General features: G+C 52.6%; 1 protein-coding gene across 2 annotated transcripts; it reads left to right on the top strand.

Annotated features, from left to right (window-relative positions):
* The first annotated feature begins 1,046 nt into the window (after positions 1 to 1,046).
* MTPAP (mitochondrial poly(A) polymerase) lies at positions 1,047 to 25,160 on the top strand. Of its 2 annotated transcripts, XM_058669666.1 has the most exons (9): positions 1,047 to 1,254; positions 6,368 to 6,540; positions 6,693 to 6,929; positions 8,776 to 9,000; positions 14,791 to 15,002; positions 18,430 to 18,656; positions 22,915 to 23,007; positions 23,092 to 23,165; positions 24,726 to 25,160. In XM_058669666.1, exons 1-9 carry the CDS (start codon positions 1,098 to 1,100, stop codon positions 25,074 to 25,076), a joined length of 1,749 nt encoding a protein of 582 aa, XP_058525649.1. In that variant the 5' UTR covers positions 1,047 to 1,097; the 3' UTR covers positions 25,077 to 25,160. The 2 variants fall into 2 exon arrangements, with proteins under 2 accessions (XP_058525649.1, XP_058525650.1); XM_058669667.1 differs by lacking the exons at positions 1,047 to 1,254; positions 6,368 to 6,540 and having other exon boundaries at positions 6,802 to 6,929; positions 8,772 to 9,000; positions 24,726 to 25,159.
* The last annotated feature ends 1,192 nt before the right edge of the window (positions 25,161 to 26,352 follow it).

The raw sequence follows: 26,352 nt of genomic DNA, 5'->3' as shown, positions 1-26,352 counted from the left end.
TTGGGCTTCTGCACCCACAGGGGAGACCTGGAAGAAGCTTCTGGCTCCTGGCTTCAGATTGACTTAGCTCTGGCCATTGTGGCCACTTGGGGAGTAAATCAGCAGATGGAAGATCGTTTTTCCCCCGCTCTCTCTGTAAATCTGACTTCCCAATAAAAATAACAAATCTTTTTTTTTAAAAAAAATCTTTCTCTGTCTCCTTTCTGTAATTCTGCCTTTCCAATACAAAATAAGTAAATCTTTATTTCTTTATGGCGGGGGGGAGCCCAAGAGCCAAGGAGGCCGGGCCTGCAGGGAGGACTTCTTAGGGGACAGGCACAGAAATTGGTGAATAGCTGTTACTATATCCACTGGTCCCCCAAATGGGACAAGATCCTATACATAATGTCAATGTTTCTCCACACATAAGCAGATAATTAAGACAGGGATAATTCCTGCCTCCCAGAGTCGCTGTAAGACCGACTGTCCTTAGATCCACAGCACTTCCGAGCAGGGTCTGACACATTAAAAAAAAAAAGTGTGAGATCATTTATTTATGCCAAAGCACCTACACCAGGTCTTCTGTTTCAGCTAAGAAGTGGAAGGGCTCAGCCCAAAGTTCCCTGGGCTATACATGATAGCACACAAACCGTTGGAAGCTGTTTCCCCCCCCCCCCCCTCGGGGCAATTTCAAGTACACAGTGTTCCGTGCATCTTCCAATTTAATTTCCTTTCATTTACAGTGGAGGAAATGGAGGAATTCTTTTCAGAAACATGGAATAAGAGAGCTGAGAAAAATTAACATGGAGCCAGTCCTATGAACCATTTTATAGTCGCACAAACCTCTCAGATAATGACATTTGGAGAGGGAGGTCCCTTAGTGCCCCAAACCCGTCTCTGGTAGGGGACACAGCGTCACAGCTCTGGGGGTCTCATCTGCTTTTCTGCAGAGTACGCTCGCCTCGGTGCAAGCTATAACGCCTTTGTTCCTGTCTTAGGAAAAAGCGCACGCCGGCCGGCCGGCGGAGCTTGGCCCTCGGGGCTGCCCGTCCGCGCCGCCTAGCGCGCATGCGCAGCAGCCGGCCGCCCTTGCGTCGGGGCTCGGGGCAGCCGGGGCCATGGCGGCTCACCGTGCGCGGCTCTGGGCCCGCTGGGCGTTGTGCGCTCGGGGCCCAGGCCGAGTCCAGCGACCCGGCCTCAGGCGGTTCTGCTGCTCAGGGACGGCGGCCGCCGACGTGCGCCGGGAAGAGCAGGCCCCTGGCGGCGCGGAGACAGGTGGGCGATGGCGCCGTTGTGTGCGCCGCAGCAGGTGGACGGGTGCGGGGATGGGAGGTGGCGCTGCCGGCTCCTCCTTCTCGGGACCGCTTCGTGTGCCCAACGTCAGAGGGGTGGGAGTGAGGGGTGTGGGTGGGTTCTGTGTCCCCTTCCTGGGATCATTTCCCTGGGCCCAGTCATTAAGGTGGTGGGGATGTGGGGTGCAGGGGTCCTGATTCCCTCTTCTAGGGTCTCTCCCCTGGGCCCAGTTCTTAGGTTTGGGGTACCGGGAGTCCTGATTCTGTCTTCTGGGACCTCTCCCCTGGGCCCAGTGTGAAGTCGTCTCAACCCCCCTGGGCAGTGGAGGATGAGACCCTAGCCTGCTGATACTGTTGATCTGGCTGAAGTGACGCCCCTCATAATAACTGGGAATTTTCCCTAAACTGGGTTTGTGGTCTGCACGGAACGGTGTGCTGTGGCACTGAGCCATTGGTTGTTTTCCCTGCAGCTGCTGCGGGTGCAGCAGTTTGAGGAGCACAGCAGGTAGGAGTAGCTGTGGACAGAGTGGTACTCTGTTTTATGGAGACAGGCTAGATCCAAATGCCCCACCATTCAGTGACCAAGATTAAAGAAATCCTGTCCCAAAGCCGTGGCCTTCCCCCGCCTACAGCTTGGCTGTTCTAATTTTTAAAAGCAGATACTGCCTGTTTTCAGCATTAAGGTAAGATAATAAGGAAACTGTATCCAGGGACTCTGTGTGGGGGTGCATGACAGGTAATAAGCTCCCCCCTTGATCCCCTTGGGAATGTAGGAATCTGACTGACTGAGTGCCCCTCAGCCCACAGAGGAAGAACTTGGCACAAACCTTGGAGTCTGCTTTCTAGAAGTAAAAAGGCTACAGTGTGTTAGGCCTTGGAACTTGGGTGGAAGGAGCCCTCTGCAGCGTGGCGGGTGCGGAGGGTACCTGAGCCAGGTTGGACCCAATGCTTGGGACTAAGGCCATGGCCATGGCGGCAAGCTCTAGGGTTTTTAGGGTATCTAATTGCTGCCTAGGACATCCATGGATAAGGCCAATGTGAGTGTAGATGAGGGCTGAATCCTGTGTGACTCCCAGTAATAGGGGTCACAGAACTTGCTAGCAAGCGTGGGGACTGAGACCTAGTGGTTTGGAGGGGAGAGTCATTAAGATCTGTTTGGGTCAGACTGAGTCACCAGCCCACATGGGAGTCCTGAGATGGGCTGTTAGCGTAGAACTTCACTGACTGCCACACGCCAGTCCACACGAAAGTGATGGCTGGGGGCCTGTCTGGCAGGGCTAGGTACTAGTACCTGACTGAGTGGTGGAACGGGACGGCTCACACTTGGCAGGGTCATGACACTAACCAGCACATGAGAGAAGCAGGTGCGGGGGTAGATTCTGCAGGGGATGTGTAGATGCAACCCTAGGAAATACAAATCCTATTGTTTAGCTCAAGAGTTGGGGTGACGATGAGCTGAGCTAGGTGTGACCATGGAACTGGCCATCACTCACGGGTAAAGAAACCAGCAACATTCTGGGCTGGTCAAGGCAGCTGCACCCACGTGTGCATCCTAAAACTGATTGTGGGGTGGGCCGGACTGCAGTGTTCACCAGCGCATGGAAGGGAAGACTATGCCGGGCACTGGCCTAACACCCACTTGCATGTATGAGATCTGGGTCTGGGAGTGGGTCAAGTGGAGGAACTTGGGGAAACTACCCTGGTAGGTCATAACTCTCACTGATGATCACATGGTCTAGGCCTGGGGGGTCAGGCAAGCTGGGCACAGTAGCTCTAATGGCTGCCTAATGTGTGGATTGGTTATGGAATGGGGCAGACCGGGCAGGGCTGAGCAAACCTTAGCTCACAAGCAAGAACAGAATACAGGATGGAGCACAGGTCATGCTGAGCTAGGCTCTTACACCTACTAGTCTGCATGAGCCAGAGATGCTAGGCCACAGCATCTAAGGCAAGGGCCGGGACAGGTGAGGGGCTGTGCCAAGCTGAGTCAGAGCAACCACTGGCATGCATGCAATCTGTGGCTGGGAACAGGCCTGGTTGGGAAGCTAAGAAGACACCCTGGCTGGGTTGGGGTTCCTACGGGTGATTGTGGAGACCAGAGTGGGGACTGCGTTGTGGTTTGGATATGGCTGCAGTGTCCCTTGGCACAAGTGTGGACTGGGACTGGGTGCACTGAGCTGGGCTAGACTTCAGCACTGACTGGTGCTCTGAAGGACCAGGGTAGATGTAGGACAGACTAGGCAAGGTCTCTGCCCCTGCTGAGCCAAGTGTGAGCTGTGTCTGGGTATGGACGAGCTGTGTTGGCTGAAGCATCCGAAAGTAAGAACTGGAATGGGTTGAAGGCCAGTCAGGAAAGGCCACCGTTCCTGCCAAGACAGGAGGTGGACTAAATACAGCTAGCCCGTGGACCTGCTGGTGTGCCCGAGATCTGGCACTGGGAGAGATTCTGATGGAGGAGCCTGGGCAACTCCTCTGTCAGGACACAGTCCTTGCAGGTGAGCGCAAGAAACATGATAAGGAACAGCCCAGACTAGGCCAGGGAATGGTACTCACTGGCATACATTTGTCATAGGTCAGGGTGGACCAGACTGAACCAGTTCACATCACCCACTGGTGAATCTGAGCACCAGAACAGAATGTGTGTCAGGCCAGGTTCAGTCGCAACACATACCAGTATGCATTATGGCTGGGACTGGTTGCCTTTTTGGGCTGGGCTAGGCTGTAACCCCCACCAGCGTCAGCTAGAATTGAGAGTGGACCTGCCCGGGCCAGGCTGCAGCACCACTGGCAAATGCTGAGGCCGGGGGTGTGGCTCATGTCAGACTTTGCTGCAGCATCCAACCAGCACACTCAAGACCCGGGGGATTTGGGGCAAAGCTGGTAGGGGAAATATGGAAGGATCCCTGCTGGACCGCCACTGGGGAGCGTGAGTTGGGATGAGGGCAAACCAGAGCAGGCAGGGCTACAACACCTGTGGGCCTCATGCGAGCCAGATCAGGGAAAAGCTAAGTTGGGCTGACTGTTCCTAATGATGCAAACATAAATCACAATGGGTGAGGGTTGCTTGGGCATTACCATAGCATCAGCTGAGAGAGACTGGCACTAGGGGCTAATTCTCTCAAGTTAAAGTACAGAACCATCTGGAAAGTGCATGATTCAGGAGTGGGCCAAGGAGGGAAATTGTTGGCACTTCCCTCTTGGTTACCACTCCTACTGAAGAGCATGAAAACCAGGCCTGGGGCAGGGGTGGCTGGACAGAATGGCACCCATCAGCATGTGTGTGGGCTGGATAGTAGGGCTAGTTGGGTTGAACTAGGCTCCACTGCCCATTGACATGTATGAGAGCTGATTGGGTTGTGGGACAGACTGGACAAGTCTGCTGTACATACTGGCAAGCATGGGAATCAGGGCAGGGGGCAGGACTGGTGGGGGTGATTGGGAGTCACCCCAACTAGGCTGCAGTTCCCACTGGTTTGTGTGAGGGCCGAGTGTGTGGTGTGCAAAATCAGGCTGGTCTCCAGCACCCATTGGTTCGCTTGGAAGGCAGGGTTGGAAACAGAACTGAACCAGCAATTGCAGCCAACAGAATGTGCATAAGCTGATTGGGGCGACTGTGCTGGACCCTGTACTGGCATGCACACACAAGAATCAGGTTGGGGTCACCTCAGACGAAGTTTCTTTGGGGATTCCTCCAACTGAATTGCTGATCTCAGAACCCCAAACATGAAGAGAAGTACAGGTTCCATGGTCTGACCATAGAATGCAAGTGTCAAAGCTGAGCCTCCTCAGAGACTCAGATGGAGCAGTGGACAGCATATACAGGTGCACATGGGAGGATATGGTAGTACATTGCAGCCTACAGAGGACGGATGACAGAAAAGTCAATCAACTACCCTAGCCTTGTGTTGGCAGTGAAAATATGGGCAAACGGAGACTCTAAGCTGACTGTGTCAGCCAGTGGATTCTGGAGAGATTTCATTGTGCTTGGCATGGCGAGACTGGCAGCAATTCAAAACTGTTGAGCTATCGAAACCACTTGAGCAGAACCCTCAGAGCATGCCCCATGTCGGGGACCCTAGGATGGGGTGGGATGCTGGGTGGGGCTTCTCCCTTTATCTCCCCCCCCATACCCCAGATACAGAAAACAAAAATGTGGAAACAATGGTCTTACCTAATTTCTTGTATCCCTTGACCCTTTGTGCACTAATCAACTATGTAAAGGTTATCAAAATAAAATAACAATTTAAAAAAAGGGCTATAGTGCCATTAGTACACAGGTTCTAATGGTGGGCACGTGTTTGTATTGAGGCTGGTGTCTGCTGCGTTTCCATTTCCGTGTTGGTCGCCTCAGTGTGCACAGAGCTTTCCTGTGAGTATTGGGTGGAGTGTGAGGGTATGTGGTGTCTTAATTTAGGACTTTATTGTATGCAGGACAGAGAAACCCAAAATAGCTTAAGGGGAGTGAAACCCTTTTAACAGATTTTAAACATTCTGTTTGAAAGGCAGAGTTACAGAGAGAGATGAGAGACGGACTGAGGGAGAGGGCTTCCACTCACTGGCCCACTCCCCAGAGGCCAGCAGGGATTGAGCCTGCTGGGCTGCTGTGACCCCCAGTGGGTGGCAGGGACCCAGGTCGGGTGAGCCCTCATGCCTGCTTCTTGGGGTGTGCGTTAGTAGGTGGCTGGAGTCCGAGTACAGCTGGGACTCCATCCAGCTACTGCAGGGCGGGTGCCATGTCTTGGCCACTGTGTCAGACCCAACCTCGGTTTTTTTTTAATCAATTTGGAGATGGTAGAATTTGTGCATGTGTGTATATGCCTGTTTGTGGAAGTGTCGACCAATTCTGTTTTTAAAATGGTGTAGGGCTCTTTTTTCCCCCCTGCTGCCTGGGGCCTCAAGTATAGGCAGTGCAGACCGAGGCAGTGTTGAATTTTAGTGATGGCCGTGGAATTGGCGAGTAGACAATGGGGAGCTAGCCTAACCTTCACAAAGGGAGAGGGGTTTATAGTCGCACGTCCCGCCTTGGTGTCCCTCACGCGGATCTGCGGTCCTGTTGCGTGTGACGGTGTGCTCACAGTGTGTGCGTCTCCTCCTAGGCCCTGTGGACCTGACTGCCAGGAAGAGTTTCTCGGAGGTGCAGGAGGGAAGGAGGGAGCAAGCCCAGCGCTCCGTCCTGATACACTGTCCCAACAAAGTCAGCGAGAAAAAGCTCCTCAAGTATTTATCTCAGCATGGACCCATCAATAATCACTTCTTCTATGAAAGCTTTGTAAGTTGCGGGGGTGGGGGGAGGCGGTCCTTTTTTGGTCTGTGTGGGGTGCTGGCATGGGAGGAGCTGTTTTGTTGCTTGGGATTGTTTGCAGCGGGCACTGGGGCGTGCTGGTCTGAGTCGTGTTGTGCTTTGTCCTGTCGCTGCCGCAGGGTCTGTATGCTGTGGTGGAGTTCTGCCAGCAGGAAAGTGTGCGCTCTGTGCTGAGTGGGGCCCTCCCGCCACGTCTGGGCAGCGGGGAGGCCGCCATCCCCTTCCGCTCACGGTTCCTCAACCTGCGGCCGAAGCAGGGGCCCAGCCAGGCCTCCGACCTGCCCTGCATGCAGACCAGTCACCAGCTGCCGCCTTCCAGCAAGAAGCTGTTTGAGCTGCTTTGTCGTGCAGAAAGTGTAAGTGGATAGGCATCTCCACTGAAGAATGTGTGTGCCATTCTTCTGGGTTGGAGAAGTGCCGTGTGATTGAGGGTCAGGGTGGCAGGCACAGCTGTGCCCTGTGATAGGAGTTGGTGGGGTGGACGGGGCAGTGGTGCGTGTGCCCCGGGGAGACGTGCTCTTGTACTGGGAGCTCTGAGAGCCGCATGCAGGGCGCACGTTGAGGGCATGTTGGACTTCAGACTCCCGGCTCTTCCTGCTCTCTCTCCTGGAGCCTGTCCTGCCGCATTCACAGAAACAACCCTGCTAGTCAAGGCGTATTTCAAAAATAGGTCCATATATTTGTTTCGCAAATTCTGTGGTTTTATCATCGTCGAGTTGCTTTACAAAATAAACTAATAAAACCATGCAACTGGGGCCGGCGTTGTGGTTTTACAGGCTAAGCTACTGGCTGCAGTGCTGGGCATCCCATGTGGGCACTGCGCCTCTTCCCTTCCAGCTCCCTACTCAGGCACCTGGGAAAGCATCAGAAGATGACCCAAGTGCTTGGGCCTCTGTACCCACATGGGACACCAGGAAAAAGCGCCTACTGCTGGCTTTGACCGGGCCCATCCCAGCCTGTTATGTTGCTTAGAGAGTGAGCTAGCGGATAAAAGATCTCTCTCTCTCTGTCCCTCTCTCTTTAATTTTGCTTTTTATGTGAATATATATATAGTTTTTAAAGCTTCAACCTATAGAATGTGCCAAGTGAGGAGTGCAGGTGGCCCCCTGCTGCCTGCTCCACGTCCTGTTTGCAGCCAGAGTTGGCCACATTCTTCTAGTCCCTGGGCTTTTGGGGGAGTTTGCATTTTCTCTCTTTGCAGCCTAATGAAGTACAGTTTTCATCAGAATGATGTACTTGTTCTGTAGCTGATAGCATATCTTCTGGAATCATCTCTTTTTTTCTATGCTACTGTTGTTTATATTTGTGCTTTTCCTCCTCCGCCTTGTCCAGTGTGACCTAGCTTAATAGGCCTTCCAAGCAACCAGTCATGCTTTTATGTATCAAAATACTGGTTGGGTTTTTTTTTGGGGGGGGGGGCTTAATTTTCTATCTTAAAAAAATTTTTTCCCTAACTTTTTGCATTTCCTTGATTTATGTTTTTAGAAGAATATTTATTCAGCTCTTTTTAAAAATACTGCTTTTGAGCATTTGAGGTTGCAATTTTGGTGTGGTGGTGGTTGTTTTTAAGATTTATTTATTTTTATTGGAAAGGCAGGTTTGCAGAAGGAGAGACAAAGAGAAAGATCATCCATCTGTTGATTCACTCCCGTGGGGCTGTGACAACCAGAGCTGAGACTAACTTGCTGCCAGGAGCCTTTTCCAGGTCTCCCACATGGGTGCAGGGGCCCATAGCTTTGGGCCGTCCTCTGCTGGTTTCCCAGGCCACAAGCTGGGACACGAACTTGTGCCCATATGGGGTCCTGGCTCTTGAAAGGGGAGGCTTAGCCAATTGAGCCACTGCACAGGGCCCAAACTAAGGGTTTTAGTGGCAGTCTTCTGTTGGACAGGTAATGTGAGCAGTCTGGCGCTGGATCGGGTATTTGGGCCTTGAGTCATCACTGCGTGCAGTGTTGCAGGCTTCCTCCTGTTGACTCCCGGAGTTGAGTGGGTGCAGGCCGCCCCGGCCTCTGCTGCAGCACTACACTTGGCGCTCAAGCCCCGGGAAAGGTCACCAGCCTTAATGTGTCTCCGAGCAGTGTGCCCAAGGCTTGAAGTGTCAGACACTGCTCGTTTCTTGAGTAGGGCGCCCACAGCGGCAGCCGGTGGCGACCTGATGTGACATGCCCATCTGTGTGTCTCGTCTTTGTTCTGGCCAGCTAGGTAGATGAGCAGCTGAACACGCTGTGGAAGGCGCTGCAGCTGACGGAGGAAAACATCAGGCTCCGCTACCTCACCTGCTCGCTCATCGAGGACTTGGCAGCCGCCTACTTCCCAGCCTGCACCGTCAGGCCCTTTGGCTCCTCGGTGAACACGTTTGGGAAGCTAGGGTGTGACCTGGACATGTTTCTGGATCTAGATGACATTGGAAAACACAGTGCTTCTAAGGTAATTCTATTTCCTCAGACCATGATAATTCTTTAAAATTCAGAAATTAGAAATTTATTAATTTTGTAAGTGTGAACTAGTTACTGCAATGTTTTAAAAATACGGCTTTTAGTGTTAGTTTCTTAAAATTCTTATGAGATTTGTATTTCAAACAGCTTCTGTTGGCTACCAAGGTATATGGTTATTCCATCTTGCCAAATTGTTGCGTTTGTCATTAAACTTTGTCAGTGCTTGCCTTGCGTTCTGGCTTGTTCGTCAGCACAGCCACCTGTCTGCCCACGCAGCCTTCATGTGCGTGCTGTGCTGAGCCGCTGGGCTGTGCCCGGGAGGCCTGGCGCTCAGCCTGCTTGCTTTGCTGATGGACCAGTCTTGGGGACAGTTCCACTGTCATTGCTTCTTTCCTATGGTAGAGGGCCTTGCTTTGCTTTGATTCTGTGGGAGCAGTACCCTATTTTCCACATCTTTCCTCCCAGCATCACGCCTTAGTCTTCCCACCTTCAGCCTGTGTTGTGCTTCCTGGAAGCCCAGTTTGGATTTTCTCGCACACTTGGACCTACTGATGAGATGCTTTGTTCCTGCTCACCGTTTCCAGACCGGCCAAGTGCTGTGCTGTGCTGTGAGGACACTGACGCTCCTGAGTTCTGCCCTGCCAGGGCTCTGTGAGGGGTGCTCCCTACTGTCCCCCAGGCCCTTCTGGTGTGCTTGCTCTCAGCGTAGCTGTGGATTTCCTTCGCTCTAGTCAAAACCGAGCCCGCTTGCTGCAGTGTCTGCAGGGCGTCTTTGTCCATGTGTGTTCTTCTCGGTGTTCAGCTGGTGCTGGGTCTGGGCCTTCCTCACTCGGCCGTCAGCTTGAGGAGAGCAGCACCGTGTCTGCTGATGGTGTGGTCAGGAGCACGGGGTCTGGCGTACCCACACACTCAGTACATATGGTAGCTGAGGCTGGCCGGGGATGGGAAACGGTTTGGGATGAGTGTGTCAGGTGGGGCTGGGCGTGGGGCCTGGTAGTTGAGGCCCTGCCTCCAGCTTCTAAGGAGGCAGATGTGATCACTCAAGCCCTTGGGTTCCTGCCACCCAGGTGGGAGACCTGCATTGAGGAGATAATCTCTCTCTCCACCTTCCAGAGAGGTCAGGGAGGCTCACTAGGTCAGTGTCCTTAAGGCCAGCGTGGATGCTGTTACGGCTATGTTGCTTTCCTGGCAGGAGCATTTAGGTTGTGGAGGGCCCTGAACAATCAGGGGACACAGCAGAGTGTAGTAATGGCTGGGGAGCCCAGCTGCAGGGTCAGCATTCTGCCTGGAGCTGCGTGGACTGGGCACGTGGGCCTTCTCCCTGCCCGGCTCTCCTACCTGCTGCTGGCCTGGCCCCGCGGTGCCCGCCCATTGACTGAGTCGCCTCCTGTGCGGTGGAGTCCTTGGGACGGTGCCTGGTGCACAGTAACTGCTCGGTGCTGAGCGGCGTCAGTGGCGACAGGTGCTGCTTAGTTACCACCAAGCAGCAACACTGCTTTCCCCTTTTTTTCCCTGTTGGAAGTGCAGGAGTTGGGAACTTTTAGTTGGCTCTCACTCTTGGATTTCTGCAGTGGGAAAGCCATTTCAGAAGGCAGGGCTGCAGTCTGACGCAACAGTTTGATGTTATCTTATGTATAGGCTTTACTGCTGAAAGTGGTGCTACAAACAGTAAGGGGCTGGGGCTTGGCACGGTGGGTTTCTTGGGGTGCCTGCATCCCACGTTGGAGTGGCAGATTCATGTCCCGCTGTTCCACTTCTGGTCCAGCTCGCTGCTTGCCCATCTGGGGCGGCCACAGCTGATGGCCCAAGTATTTAGACTCCTGCCACCCTCATGGGAGATCCAGACGGAACTCATGGCTCATGGCTTCAGTACGGCCCAGGCCCGCCTACTACAGGCATCTAGGGGAGGGACCAGCCGGTAGGAAACCTCTGTGTGTCTCTCCCTCTCTCACTCTTACAAATAATGGAATCAGTCTTTCGGAGTGCTGGTTCAGGTTCACCTCCCAGCTCTGTGGTGACCCAGGTCTGAATCCTGGATGGGGTGCCTGGCCCCGGGCCTGTCCTGGTTCAACCCTGGCTGTTGCAACCATGTGTGCCCTCTCTCTGACCCTCTGTCTCAGGCAAGCAAGTAAGTCCTCTGCAAAGCACGTGCTCATTTAAGATTTTAGGGGGGAAATACATGCTTAAGGTTCTAATGGCTTCTACGTGATAGCCAAGCTATTGTAATCATGAAACAAGAGATGGAAACCTTGCAAGTGAAATACAGTACAAAGCAGTCTTGGTGTTACTGGAGTCGCCAAGCCTTCTTTGCCCACCTTGGGCAGTGATGAACACCGCTTGGTGCTTCGTGGTCCCTTTTGGCACTCTACTTGTGTTTCCTTCTGTGTGAATGTGCTTGTGCCTTCAGCTCCAGCTGAGGGCCTTGGGAGCTGTGCGTTACGCTTGTCCTGTCTCAGCAGCAGTGCCGTCTTTCCTGGACGGCCAGATGAGGCTGCAGACCCAGCTCCCGAATCTCAGGGGTGCTGAGCAGCGGGCCAGCGGAGGCACTGCGGGTGGGAGCGTAGTGTGCTCCTGCGCCTGGCCAGCCTGCCTCTCTCCTGGGCTGGGAGCAGGGCCGACGTGGTGGGGAATGCGATGGTGGCTCCTAAAGCTGCAAGCCGATGGTGCAAGCTGCCCTCTGAAGCTTCATGAACCTAAGCAGCAGCCCAGCAGGTCCCTGACCGCCTCCCTGAGGGGTATGGGCCAAGGGAGCCCTACCCTGCCACAGCACACACTGGTGCCCACAGTTGCTGCCTCCCGCCTGGGATTCACTTCTTCTATGTCTCATTTTACTGAGGTTGCCTTAACGACTTAATTATGTTTTCTTTTTAAATTGGAGTGGATCAGGGAAGTAGAGATATTGTGACAAAATGGCTAAACCGGAGTTTTAACCCCTAGATGTTGAAAGAAATGCATTTTTTAATTCCTTTTAATATGAAAGTATTGCTGTAAGAAGAAATCTACAGAAGACAAGGTGATAAAGATAACATGTTTGTTTAATTGTGAGGTTTATTTATAACATGTATATTTGTGTATTTGATCTCCTTTTTCTCTGATTTAAAGTAACAGATGCATAAATGTAAATATTTCTTCCTTCAGAGATAAAATATTTTAATGTAATTTATTCTGCATTTTTTTCTTTTGCATATATAGCTGATTTTGCATAAATACAACTTAATCTTTTACAGATTAAAATTGCAAATTGAACTTTGATTTTACCCCCATTAATAATCTCTTGGCAGTTCAGTCCACTGTGTCCTTTACAATAGCTACAGAATGTTCCACTGAAATCAGCCTTCTCTCGGTCGGGCAGAATCGTTCCTCCTCGCCTTCCCCCTTCCCAGCCTTCTTTCAGATTTATTCAGTTGAAAGGGAGGCTGACGGGTTCTCCATCTGCTGGTTCACTCCCTAAATGGCTGGTTGGGTGGGGCTGGGCCCAGAGGAAACCAGGAGCAGACACTCCATCCTGTCCTCCTTGTGGCAGCCAGCACCTGCTGACTTCTCAGGCATGGCAGTGGGCAGCAATGCAGCCGGGACCCGAACCGGCACTTGAGTGTGGGGGGCTGGCTTCTGAAGCCAGTGCTTACTGCATGGCCACCCCCTCTGCCTTAGAAGAGCAGAGCAAAGCAGCGGAGACGGGGTGTCGTGGTACCCAGTGCAGGAGTTGGGGTGATGCTGAGGAGGACCGGGAGCCCAGGCAGCATTCTGCTCTTGACGTCATGTTTCCTGCTCTGCCCACCGCTCCTCCTCCCACACCACCATAGATTTGCTTTATTTTCCACGTGGTGGTGTGGGTGCCCGCCCAAAGCTTTGCCTGGTGGTCCCTGCACCTTGGTCCCGGGTCCCAACACAGATCTCTGGGTGTGTGGTCCGTCTGCACCCAGACTGCTGTCTGGGATGGATGGGGTTGGTTTCCATGGTAACACATGGGGAAGATGGGGGTGCAGTGAGGGGACCTTCCTAAGCTGGCGAGCTTCCCAAGGGTTAGTGTGGGTGTGTAACACTGATGCGAGTGGGCATCCTAGTAAATGGGCTCGTTTATGCCAGCCTGCCTTTGAGAGGCCTTCCTAGCACACACACAGCTGGCTCTATAGATCTCACGGTCCAGGGCCCACAAGAAGTGTGTCCCTGTATGTGCCCCCGCTGACAGTGGACGCCCTGCTTGTGGCTGTGCTCCCAGGCTCGTGGCAAAGGCTGTCTTTGCTGTCGGAATGACCTTTCATTTATATTCCCCACAGCCGTTTTAGTTCTTGCATTAACTGCTTCCTCCACTCTTTCTTGCCCTTTTAGAATCCCGTGGTTCCTGTCCTTGCTTTGTGCTCAGGAACACACTGCCTCCTTTTTCTCAGGGAGTGGTACATGCATGGCTTGCCTCTATAGGCCCTTACTCTTGCTAGCTGGTGTTTCCTCTGTGGCCTTTGTAATTGTGGGTGTTGTGCTTCCAGGATCCTTCAGGATGTTAAGGTTGTAAAAACTTCCCCCGCCCTGCCCTAGGGCTCCTAGTGCGTTATGGATACATGTATTTTTTTTTTTTACATTGAAATTGTTGATCCACTTTGGATTTACTTGAGTTTTAGAACCAAATTAGGAAGCTATTTAGTTATTTCTTTTTTATTTTAGTGGTCACTTGACTCATTTAAGACAATTTACTTTTATTGGAAAGGCAGATATATATGGAGAAAAGGAGAGACAAATGCAAAGATCTTCCATTCTCTGGTTCCCTCCACAAGTGACCATAACAGAGCTGAGCCAATCGGAAGCCAGGAGCTTCTTCCGGGTCTCCCACGCGGGTGCAGGGGCCCAAGGCTTTGGGCTGTCCTTGACTGCTTTCCCAGGCCACAGGCGGGGAGCTGCAAGGGAAGTGGAGCAGCTGGAATAAGAACCAGCACCTGTATGGGATCTGAGCGCATGCAAGGCGAGGGCTTTAGCCACTAGGCTACCACGTTGGACCTGGCCACTTGACTCATTTGTTAAATTGAAATTTTCCCCGTGTAATATGTAGAGCTCATTAAGTGTTGCACGGCCGTGTCATTAAGTCTCTTTTTTCTATTGTTGTCTTCTGACCTGCTTGCTGGCATTAGACCTGTCCGTTGCGTACGGCACCCAAACATCCCAGCTCATCCGGGAGGTTATCCGTGCACCTGGGAGCGAGTAGCTCTGCACGTGTGTCACGTTAGGACAGGTAGTGTGGGTCAGCTAGTGGTCAGCTAGTGGTCACAAGCCGATGGGTTTTCAAGGAAGGACTTTACAACTGACCATCTCTAGCTGTGGTCGCATGCAAAGTGTTTGTTTGTTTGTTTGTTGTTGTTGCTGCTGTTGCCAGAAATAATTTTAGGAAAGTTTATTTATTTGGGCCCGGCGGCGTGGCCTAGCGGCTAAAGTCCTCGCCTTGAAAGCCCCGGGATCCCATATGGGCACCGGTTCTAATCCCGGCAGCTCCACTTCCCATCCAGCTCCCTGCTTGTGGCCTGGGAAAGCAGTCGAGGACGGCCCAATGCATTGGGACCCTGCACCCGCGTGGGAGACCCGGAAGAGGTTCCTGGTCCCGGCTTCGGATCGGTGCATACCAGCCCGTTGCGGCTCACTTGGGGAGTGAAACATCAGATGGAAGATCTTCCTCTCTGTCTCTCCTCCTCTCTGAATATCCGGCTTTCCAATAACAATAAAATCTTTAAAAAAAAAAAAAAGTTTATTTAAGAATTCCTGTTGGCCAAAAATGTTCACAAATGTTTTTGTTCTTCAGACCTCAGGGAGTTTTTTGATGGAATTTCAAGTGAAAAATGTTCCTTCCGCAAGGATAGCAACGCAGAAGATCCTGTCGGTGATCGGCGAGTGCCTGGACCACTTTGGGCCCGGCTGCGTGGGCGTACAGAAGATCCTCAACGCTCGCTGCCCACTCGTGCGCTTCTCCCACCAGGCCTCGGGCTTCCAGTGCGACCTGACCACCAATAACAGGTGGGCACTCTGCGGTTGGCAGCGGGGTGGCAGTGAGCGCCATGCCGTGGGTCTCACACTGAGACTATGGGCTTCAGTGGGAAGCTCTGAGTCGACAAGCAAGAAGCCCTTTCTCTGTCTTGTACTTACGGAATGGCCTTCTGGGATATTACATCCAGATCTTGGCTTTCCTAGCAGCTGAAAACAGCTGTGTGTCAGTCATTCTGAGCCATGTGGCTTGCCAGCGGGAGGAGTACCTGTTGATAGTATCTCAGGCAGACTGGGAAAAGCCAGTGACTGCGTGGGTTTGAGCGGGATCAGTCAGTGCTGCGTGCTGAACCGTGTGACCCTTGCTCGGGCCTAGCCAAAGTGCTTAAGCGCACTGGGTGACTTTCCTGCACGACGAGCCCTGCTTGCCTTAAAACACAGGCCAGGCTGTGAGAGCCGCGTTCTTTCAGGCTCGGTTCACTTTTGCTGGGTTCATAGTAAAGAAAAATTCTCAAAGAGTTGATCTCTTTCATATATATATATATATTTTTTTCATTTCAAAGGGTACAAATGCGGAGTGAGGGGCATCTGCTGGTTTACTCCCCAAATGGCTGCAGTGGCCGGAGCTGAGCTGGTCCTAAGCCCTCCTTCCCAGTCTCCCACATGGTGCAGGGGCCCAAGGGCTGGAGCCATCCTCCACTGCTTTCCTAGGCCATTAGCCAGGAGCTGGATGGAAGTGGAGCAGCAGGGACATGAACTGACACCCATAAAGGCTGCTGGCGCCATAAGCGGAGGCTTAGCAAGCTAAGCCACAGTGTTGGCGAAGAGTTGGTTTGTAAGATTTGGTTTTTTTTTTTTTTTTTTTATTTGAGAATTGGAATTATAGGGAGACGGAGAGATGGAAGTCTTCCATCTGTTGGTTCACTCCCCAAGTGGCTGCAGCAGCCAGAGCTGAGCTGAACCAAAGTTAGCAGCCAGGAGCTTCTTTCTGGGTCGCCCACATGGGCATAGAGTCCCAAGGACTTGGGCCGTCCTCTGCTGCTTTCCCAGTCCATAAACAATTGCTGGATGGGAAGTAGAACAGCCAGGTCTCTCTCCAACTGGAGCCCCTATTGGATGCAGGCACCACAGAGGGTTAGCTTGCTGTAGTACTATGCCTGCTCCCAGTTGGTTTTTTAAAGCAACACAAGATTGGTCTTTGGACCCCTGCACCCACATAGGAGACCCTGATGAAATTCCTGGCTTCTGCCTGGTCCAGTGCTGGCATTTGGAGAATGAGTCAGGGAATTGAAGACTCTCTCTCTCTTCCCTCTGTCTCCTTCCCTCCTCCCCTCTCTAACTCCTGACTTTCTTTCGACTGCTTTCCCAGGTCACAAGCAGGGAGCTGGATGGGAAGTGGAGCTGCTGGGATTAGAACCGGTGCCCATATGGGATCCCGGTTCGTTCAAGGAAAGGACTTTAGCCACTAGGCCACAATGCTGGGCCCCTGACTTTCTAAATGAATAAATAAATCTTAAGAAGAAAAATCTGGCATAGAAGAGCTTGTATTAAACTAATGTATTCACCAACAAACTAAACTTAGGTACTTGTGAATGTAAAATAGGAGAAAGTAACATTCATTTTTTAAAAAGATTTATTTATTTTTATTGGAAAGGCAGATATACAGAGAAGAGGAGAGTCAGAGAGGAAGATCTTCCGTCCGATGGTTCACTCCCCAAGCGGCCGCAACAGCTGGAGCTTAGCCAATCCGAAGCCAGGAGTCTCTTCCTGGTCTCCCACGTGGGTGCAGGGTCTCAAAGCTTTGGGCCATCCTTGACTGCTTCCCCAGGCCACAAGCAGGGAGCTGGATGGGAAGTGGGGCCGCTGGGATTAGAACCGGCGCCCATACGGGATCCCAGTGTGTGCAAGGCGAGGACTTTAACCACTATGCTATTGCGCTGGCCCCGACATTAATTTTTATGTAGTGTTTTCTTTGTCTTGTTGACAGAGTTTTAATAAGAATTTGTCTTACATGCTTCATTCTTTTATACTGGTAGTGTTTTTGTCTATTAGATTCCTTGGACTATTTGGTAATTGTTCAGCTAAATTTAGCTTTACTCACATAAGGCTCTTAACCATTGTGAACTTCTTGCTTGGCGTTTTTCTGACTTCATGTGTGACTGCTATCGGATACGTCACAGTTTATATATGTTCTGCTCAGTAATTTTGTGCCCTCTGTTGGTGCTCTGAGGAATTACAGGAGGTGCTTTGGTAAGTATAATCTTAGTGTTTAAATACCAATGAAGTTTCTGAAATTTGCATTTCTACATCAGGACTAGGAATCTTGTTGAAGCTAGATATTTTTTTTTAAGATTTATTTGCTTTTATTGGAAAGTCAGATTTGTAGAGAATGAGAAACAGAAATTTTCTGTTTGTGCTGGTTTGCTCCCCAAGTGGCCACAGTGGTTAGAACAGGAGCTAGGAGCCTCTTCCGGGTCTCCCATGTAGGTGCAGGGGCCCAAGGCTTTGGGCCGTCCTTGATTGCTTTCCCAGGCCACAGGCAGGGAGCTGGAAGGGAAGTGGAGCAGCACCCGTATGAGATCCCAGTGGTTGCATGGTGAGGACTTAGCCACCGAGTTATTGTGCTGGGCCCAGGTTTTGGCTTCTTTTTTTTTTTAAAGATTTATTTATTTTATTACAAAGTCAGATATACAAAGAGAGGAAGAGCTTCCGTCCGATGTTTCACTCCCCAAGTGAGCCGCAACGGGTCGGTGCGCGCTGATCTGATGCCGGGAACCTGGAACCTCTTCCGGGTCTCCCACGCGGGTGCAGGGTCCCAAAGCTTTGGGCCGTCCTCAACTGCTTTCCCAGGCCACAAGCAGGGAACTGGATGGGAAGTGGAGCTGCAGGGATTAGAACCGGTGCCCATATGGGATCCCGGGGCTTTCAAGGCGAGGACTTTAGCCCTAGGCCACGCCACCGGGCCCCCAGGTTTTGGCTTCTTAACAGATGTAGTGCCTCCAGATGATTTTGGTATTTATAAAGTTGGGCTTATTGCCACTTTGGCAGTTTCTCACGCCGTCAGAATGTCCAGCTGAATCGCTCTGCTGCTGAGGCCCGTGGAGTGCTGTACTGTGTTTTGGGCTGAGCTGTCAGCTTGGTAGCTGGTGTCTGGAGATGAGTTGCCCAGGCCCATCAGGAGTGATGTGATGGTTAATACCACCCCTGATATTTCCCTGGCTGAGGGAGCCTTTTAGGAGCTGGGGTTTTCGATTCTAAGTTCGAGCACTTGGTTGTGTCCGCCGGCACGCAGGTGGCTTGGTGATCCCAGGTGTCTGACTCTACTGTCCAGTGTGTGTCATGGTTCCCTGTAGCACTGCTGGCGCCCCAGGGTGTGCCCGCAGGCAGTTCTTGGCATGGGTTGTTTGCGCTGTGATCCTGGTTTGGGAGTGTGACAGTCTGGTTCTTTCTCTCTCCGAAGGATTGCCTTGAAGAGTTCCGAGCTCCTCTACCTGTACGGCTCGCTGGACTCGAGGGTACGGGCGCTGGTGTTCGCTGTGCGCTGCTGGGCCCGCGCGCATGCGCTCACCAGCACCATTCCCGGAGCGTGGGTCACCAACTTCGCCCTCACCGTGATGGTCATCTTCTTTCTACAGAGGAGATCGCCCCCTGTGCTCCCAACGCTGGACTCTTTGAAGGCCCTGGCTGGTGAGTGTGGGGAATCTGGGCCGTGCCCTGGGGGCTCAGCGCTCCCCAGCTGGCTGCCTGAGGCTCTCACTCTTGAATGCCACTCACTGTTTCAAATGCCCATCAGGGCTGGGAGTTGGAAACTGGACTTTCTGGAGAGCAGAGATGGCAGTAACCAACACCAAGACCCCTGGAGCCTCTCCACTAGGTGACCAACCTGAGAATGATCTTATAAAAAATGTTTTCCCAAACGCAGATGAGAGATGGTTCCCCACCGGATCTACCTGCACCCTCCGGTGGTAGAGATGTAGGAAGCTGGAACAAGCTCAAGCATAGTACTCTGTGGGATGTCTGCTGTGAGAGGGTGGAGGTGTTGGTGGACAGTGAGGGAGGTGGGCCTTCTAGAGGCACTTCCTGAAAGGACCCTGCTGCGCGCCTGCCTTCTCCTGCGTCTCGCCGCCAGGGCCTTCCCAGGTGCACCCTGGCCTCTTGGACTTGCTTGGAAGTGCCTTGATAGTGTTGATGTGATAGTGTTCATGATTAAAGTAATTTTTTAAAACTCATTTTTACCAGTCACAATTTACAGCATTTAGGAGTCTGAGAACTGTGGGAGCCTGGGGGTTGAAGGCTCCGTCCCGTGAGCCTGTGCTACCTTCCCTGGGCACTCCCTGCGTGGCCACCTCGTGCAGCGACCCCGGAGTGCACGGTTTCGTCGTGATGTCTCCAGGCAAAGCCCTTGCCTTGTAGTCCCTGGCTGAGTCAGCAGGAGGAGACATGAACAGTCGCGCGCAGCTTCTGACCACTGCCATGGCCTGGCGGTGTGCGAGTCAGGTCCGTGGAAATACTGTCCCTCTCCACCCGTGACACTCAGCTGGGCTTTGGTTTTTATGTACTTCAGTGGTAATTGCATCACAGGATTGGTCCCAGGCAGTTGCCAGGAGCCGTGGGGTCGGGGAAGGTTTTCCTCTTGGCCTGGCCCTGTGTGCTCCTATGGAGTCTCCTTTGTAAGCTGTCCTCAGCCGTGTTTCCAGCCTAAGCTTACACCGCCCACCGCCATCACCAGGAGACAGCTGGTGGCAATGCCCACAGCAGAAACCCACCCTGGTATCTCTCCTCTGCTCCCTGCCTTCCTGGAAGGTTTGGGCCTACTGACTGCTGTGGAGAAAATGTAGTGATTTAAATCATGCTAGCTGTTCCATGCTAACTCATTTTTTTTTCTTTCTTTTTTGTTTTATGTATTTATGCTTATTGCAAAGTCAGATGTATAGAGAGGAGGAGAGACAGAGAGGAAGATCTTCCATCCGCTGATTCACTCCCCAAGTGACTGCAACGGCTGGAACTGAGCCGATCTGAAGCCAGGAGCCAGGAGCTTCTTCCAGGTTTCCCATGTGGTTGCAAGGTCCCAAGGCTCTGGGCCGTCCCTGACTGCCTTCCCAGGCCACAAGCAGGGAGCTGGATGGGAAGTGGGACTACCGGGATTAGATCCGGCGCCCATATGGGATCCCGGTGTGTTCTAGGCAAGGACTTTAGCTTCTAGGCTATCATGCCGGGCCTCCGTACTAGCTCTTGATATACGTAGACCATCACACAAAGCTTTTCCTAAAACAAACATACCATGCCTCCGTGTGAACTTGATGCTGTTGTGTCTCTGAGTCCACTTTGCACCCGTCAGATTCCAGGTTTGCAAGCAATATGTGGCTGGCCCAGTGTTGATGACCCAAAGGGTTATATTCACAGGTGTGATTACAGCCCAGAGATGCAATTATCCTGCAGCTCCTGCCAGAAGTCTGTGATAGCAGTTGTTGGCAGTCGTGTTGACCCTGTGACACATTGTACATTTGTGGTGTAATCCTATTCCCTAACAATGTGGGGAATGTTACTCAGCGAGTTTTTCTTGTCATGTCTGTTGTGCCAGAAGCAGTCATGGCTCTGCCAGTTGGAAGAGCTGAAGATCGCCAGGGGGGCCAGTGTTGTGACATAGTGCGTTCAGCTACTCCCTGCAGTGCTGGCATCCCATATGAGCACCAGTTCAAGTCCTGGCTGCTCCACTTCCATTCCAGTTCCCTGCCAGTGCACCTGGGGAAGCAGCAAAGGATTGATGGGCCAAGTGCTTGGACCCCTGCACCTGCTCCTGACTTTAGACTGACCCAGCCCCAGCTGTTGTTGCCATTTGAGGAGAGAACCGGTGGATGCATGATGTCTCTCCCTGCCGTGCAAACAAGGAAATTAAATTTAGTAAATAGCCTTAATTTTATTTCATGCACTTTAGGTGAAAGAAGTCATCAGGTTTCTAATGTGAGTTAATTAAGATGCTTGTCTGTCTGCTTTCATCAGAACTCTGTTTTAGATTTTTGTTTTCTCTGTATTTGAGAGCTGGACAAACAGAGGAGCATCTTCTGGTTCACTCCCAGTGAGCACTCACAGCCCGTGAGACTTGGCCAGGCCCAGGCCAGGAGCTGTGAGCTCAGTCAGGGTCGCCATGAGAGCAGGGACTCAAGACACCTGAGCCGTCACCTGCTGTGTGCCAAGGTGCGCATAGCAGGAAGCCAGCGTCAGCAGTGCAGGGGGGCCTTGAACCAGGTCCTCTGCCAGGGGCCGTGGGCAGCTACCATGTGGAGTGTCCACCCAGAGAGTTTGTGTTTCTTTAGGTGTTGCCATTGTTTCCCCTGATGCTGTTGAATCGAACGTTGGTGCCAGAGTTGAGCAGTGGGGCTGTCCCATGCCAGTGGCTGAGAACCAGCTTGCTGAAGCAGCATTTGCTGCAGAACTTCCTCCAGTGGTGGCATGCTCTGTGAAGCCCTGCGGCCACTCGCCACCTCTGCTGTTTAGGCACTTGCAATGGAGTGGCTCATGGGATGGGGAAGGGTGGGGGGGTGTGACTAACTTGAATAGTTGCGGGTTGCTGGAGGCTGCATAGTTGTTGGTATTACTGATAGTAGGAAAACAGGACAGACAGAAACTGAGGGGGAGGGCTGAACAGCTAAGCTGTGTTAGAGTTGAACACCTTGGGGGATTTGAAAAAGGAAAGCTAGCTATCTCCTTAACGAGAGAATAACTTTTTTCCTTTAAGTTTCCATTCAGTTGTTTAAAACTCTTCGAATGAGAAGCAGCACTTGCAGACAGTCTCAGGTTTTTATCACTGTATTTCCTAGAAACACTGTAATATGGCTGTCATTTCTGTATTAATAGTAGAATTCCATCAGGGTATGTGGCTGGCTCTGATGGTGTGAAGGAGGCAGAGCAGCTCCGTAGAGCCATGCTCCTCCAGCACTCGGCCCTGTGTGGCAGGGCACTGAAAGCTTGCTCTCGGGGTGTCCAAGTCCTGTCAGGAACCAGAGCACAGAAAGGGGGAGGTCGGAGTCTGCAGGCCCCTTGTTCAGCTGCTGGCAGCAGTCAGTCCGAAGGCCATGTGATGGTATGCTTTGGGCTGGAGAGGGGTAGTGGCGCTCAGCCCCCGCGTGGGGCCATGGGCTGGACAGCTGGCGCTCACCAGGATGCGGCCAGGCAGTGGGGCAGAAAGGGGGGACCTGTGACTTGGCATTCCGTGGGTGAGGAGCAGGGCTGCGCTCCCCGGCGGGGATGTCACAAGTTGTGACATGTGGAGTGAGGAGGTGGGTGCTACTGGCATCCGCACTTTGATGAGGGAGGGACAAGCTGCCTGCAGAGGTGGGAGGACCGGGAGCAGAGGTACGGTTGTTGCCTGTCGGGCCCTGCAGGGCCCCTGGCAGAAGTGCCTTCCGCACTCCTGTCGCGTCACCTCATGTGACCAGTGAACAGATTCCTGGTGAGAAGATGGCAGGAGGGATGAGAAGAGGAGAGAGATGGCCGATCTCAAACTGAGGGTGCACCAGGGTTGGGCTTGATGTCAGATGGGGCTCCCCTTGTGTTCACCTGCAGCTGTGAGCCCAAAATCTGGAAGATAGATTAGGGTTTGTGTGGTGGTCCTTAAGACAGTGATTGCAGTTTGCTAACATCAATGTCCAGTTAATTTCAGTGTAGTTACTGGCCTCCTTTTTAAAAGGGATTTTAAATCCTATTCACTATGTGTGTGTTTGCATACACAGCTAATATTTTAAATGCACGCATAAAATGCGTAAACCCCAATAATAGGATCCAGGAATATGTAACTTGGGCTGATTTGAACTGCAGATTCCTGTCTACGGCCATACCACCCTGAACGCGCCCGATCTCGTCTGAGCTTGAACTGTAGGTTCCTTACGTGAAGGAGGAAGTATCTTTGAAGTGTAATGAGTGTTCTTTACGTTCTTGCCTGTTTAAGATGCAGAGGACAGGTGTGTAATAGAAGGCAACAACTGTACGTTCGTTCAGGACTTGAATAAAATTCAGCCGTCCGGGAACACGGAAACACTGGGTAAGTGTTTCCCTTTTCACTCTTCCTGTGTGGGGTAAAACAGTCCTCCTCCTCACTGTGCTTGTCTTGTTTGTTTCCTTGCAGAATTGCTGCTGACGGAGTTTTTTGAATATTTTGGCAACTTTGCTTTCAATAAAAATTCCATAAATATCCGACAGGTCAGTAACGTTTTGATGTTGGTAGAGGTTTCACGGCGCTCTGTGGTGGGGTGGGTTGAGACCTGAAGGAGCTCTCTGGGCTGCTGTCGCCTGGTGACTGGGAGAGCAGAGGCGGCTCTTACTGCCTGACTGACCTGCTGGGCCCTGGGGAGCAGGCAGGCCTCACATAGCCACCCCGGCATGGACCAAGTGCCACCGGCTGCTCTGACACCTGCTCTGCTGCTGTGTTCTCTCTGGGTTCTGTCGCCACTCCGTGCTGATATCCGGGCCTTCCACATGTGCAGTAGGTCCCCGTAGTGTTGTTTGTCAACTGCTTTTACGTTTCTCTTGGAGAGATTGGACAGTCCCCACACAGGTTACAGTGACAGCCTCAGCCAGGGCCCTCCACTTTGGGCTTATTTAGGGCAAGTGGGTGTTTGATGCTGGTTCTTCCGAGGAGCTGAGGTGGTAGACATGTTTTCAGAGGAGACAGTCAGGCTGGAGGACAGTTTGTGTCCGTGCCGGGGGAGCCACCTCCCGAGTCTGCCTCAGGGACCAGGGCCCCACTGCTCTTTTTATCTGCTTCCTTCAGCTCTCCTGTTTCCCCTTTCCCCTAACTCTTGGGTCGTTGTTAGTTAGAAGTGTGGGCCTGAGAGAGGTAGAGGCCACAGACAGCGGGGGGTATGCATCTGGAAGTGAAAGGTCAGCCACCAGAAAGCACTGTGTCCTCCCGGCACTCTGGCTCAGGTGACGGGCAGGGCCTGGCTGGGCAGTGGCCGAGCACCGGCGGGGCTGGGCCGCCGCCCCAGGCTGGACTCCAGGCTTTCACTGCTGTTGCTGTCTGTGCAGCTTTGTGTGGGCCACAGGCCCAACTGCTGTCCTAGCTGTGCAGCAGTGTCCTCATGGCAGGCTCCCTCTGGGCAGGTGAGCATTGGGCAGTATAGAATTCCTTTTGTTTTTAAAGTTGATTTTTGCCTACTTGAAAGAACCAGACAGATTTTTCCTTCTGCTGGTTCACTCTTCAGACACCTGGGCCAGGCCAGAGCAAGGAGCCTGGGGCTCCATCGGGGTGTCCCACATGCTTCATCTGTCCTCTGCTGCCTCGGGGGGCATGTTAGCAGCACGCTGGATTGGCGGGGCGGGGGGGCGGGCGGCACTGTGGGTGTTGTGCCATGGCCCTGCCCCAGGAGGCACACAGGAAACACTGGGCCTGACTGACCCCCCACAGCCCTCCCTGCTGGAGGACAGAAATAGCAGCAGCATCCAGTGGTCTGCAGCCCAAGGAAGTTGTTTTTCTCCAAAGCTTAGTTATAAACCTGCAAGGGGGAAAACAGGTCTGGCTGCAGGCCCTCCCTGGAGGCGGCCACTGCCGCTGCCGCTGCCCCCAGCCCTGCATGCCCTGATACCTTTCCCCATCTGTCTCTCTGTCTGTCTGTCTGTCTCTCTCTCTCTCTCTCTCACACACACACACACACACACACACACACACACACATACACACTGCAGGCTGTCCCTGGAGGCAGCTGCTGTCCCAGCCCTCCGTGCCCTGATGTGTTTCCCTGTCTGTGTCGTCCTCTGCAGGGACGGGAACAGAGCAAGCCCGACTCCTCTCCGCTTCACATTCAGAATCCTTTTGAAACTTCTCTCAATATAAGCAAGAACGTGAGCCAGAGCCAGCTGCAGAAGTTTGTGGACCTGGCCCGAGAAAGCGCCTGGCTCCTGCAGCAGGAAGAAGCCAGCACCCCAGCCCCGCGCCCCTGGGGGCTGGCAGCCCTGCTGCTGCCCTCTGGGGCCGAGGGTGGCGCTCTCCCCAGGAAGCAAAGAAAGCGGCCGGCCAGTGAGAGGGTTAAGAGCTTGCTGGAATCCATCAAAGATAACAGTCCAGAAAATGTCGCTGGCGCCAGCGGGAAAAGGACGAGTACCCATGTGTGATCCTGGTTGCCTCTCCCGATGTCTTCCCTTGGCCCCCTTGGCCCACTCTGCAGCATGGCATATGGCTGCCACAGAGCAGGTGGAGGAGAGGAGACGCGTTCATCAAGCAGACTGAGTGGCCCCTGGTGGGCAGCACTAAAGGGACACAACCCTCTGCATAACACACATAGCTTAATAAAGCTGCCAGGGGGTGACAAGGCTGTGATCCAGATTGTTGTACCTTGTGAGCCAGCTTGGCACCTAAGAATTAAAGCAGGTTGGTACTGAGCAACAGCCGAACGTAAGGATAGACACCTGAGGCAATATGGCTTCGGTGTTCGAAACCAAGTGTGTGCAAGCACTGAGGTGCTGTATTTGTAAAGATCACTTAGTCCTCTTTCCCAGCAGGAACCTTGTTTCTAAGCACAGTGTGCTGTTCACCACCTCCTCCCATTCTTCCCCTTGCGGCTTGAGAAGCCCGCTTTCCGTGGGTGGTGTTTCCCTGTACAGGGCAGGCGGTGGGGTGCAGGCACAGCCTGCTCCCTCAGTGCCTGCTGAAGCCTGTGCCCCAGGAGCGGAGGGCAGTGTGTGAAGCCTCCCACTTGAGATGTTGGCTCTGGGTGGGGCCTGCCGTGCGGCAGTACCCCGTCTGTCCACAGGGCTGTGCTGTTGGGCCTGATCCCCGAGTCCCCAGCCTCTGCTGGCCGGTTTCTGCTGTTGGGAGGCACGCGGACGGTCCTCCTTAATCATTTATCGGATGACTGGGACATGTGTGTCTCTTGCTTTCCACGTTGATAACTAATAGGATGGGATGTGGCTAGCAAAGGTCTTTGTACAGTTTTAAATTCTGGTTAATGGAATACCTGCAAACAAATGTCTTATTTCTTCAACATATCACTTCCCAGATTTTTTAAATGTAATTTTTATTACATCATGCAAATGATCAGTTACTTACAATTGCCATTTCTTAAATTGCAACATGAAGAATTTTGTTTTCCAAGTATGTATTTTTTCTCGTTACTAGGCTTTTATTTGGAGGTTTCCCCCTCCGAAGAGTTTAGCCCCATACACAACAGTAATTATGTTCCTGGCTGTGTTGATCCTGGCTGTGTACCCTTCTATAGTGTACAGCCCACTGGTGTCACTCCTGGAAGCCTTAGCCATCTTTAAGGAGCTGGGAGACTTGCTAGCGACATTGCAGGACCCTGGCGTGTAGTCTGCCTGAGCCCAGGTCCCTGGGGAGCACAGGGAAAGAAGTGGTAGAGGCCGTCGAAGGAACACGTCTCTCTGCCCTCGC

Source organism: Ochotona princeps, chromosome 10, assembly GCF_030435755.1.
Source record: "Ochotona princeps isolate mOchPri1 chromosome 10, mOchPri1.hap1, whole genome shotgun sequence".
Lineage (NCBI taxonomy): Eukaryota > Metazoa > Chordata > Mammalia > Lagomorpha > Ochotonidae > Ochotona > Ochotona princeps.
The sequence above is the reverse complement of the archived record's forward strand: the minus strand, read 5'-3'. Positions and strand labels throughout refer to the sequence as shown.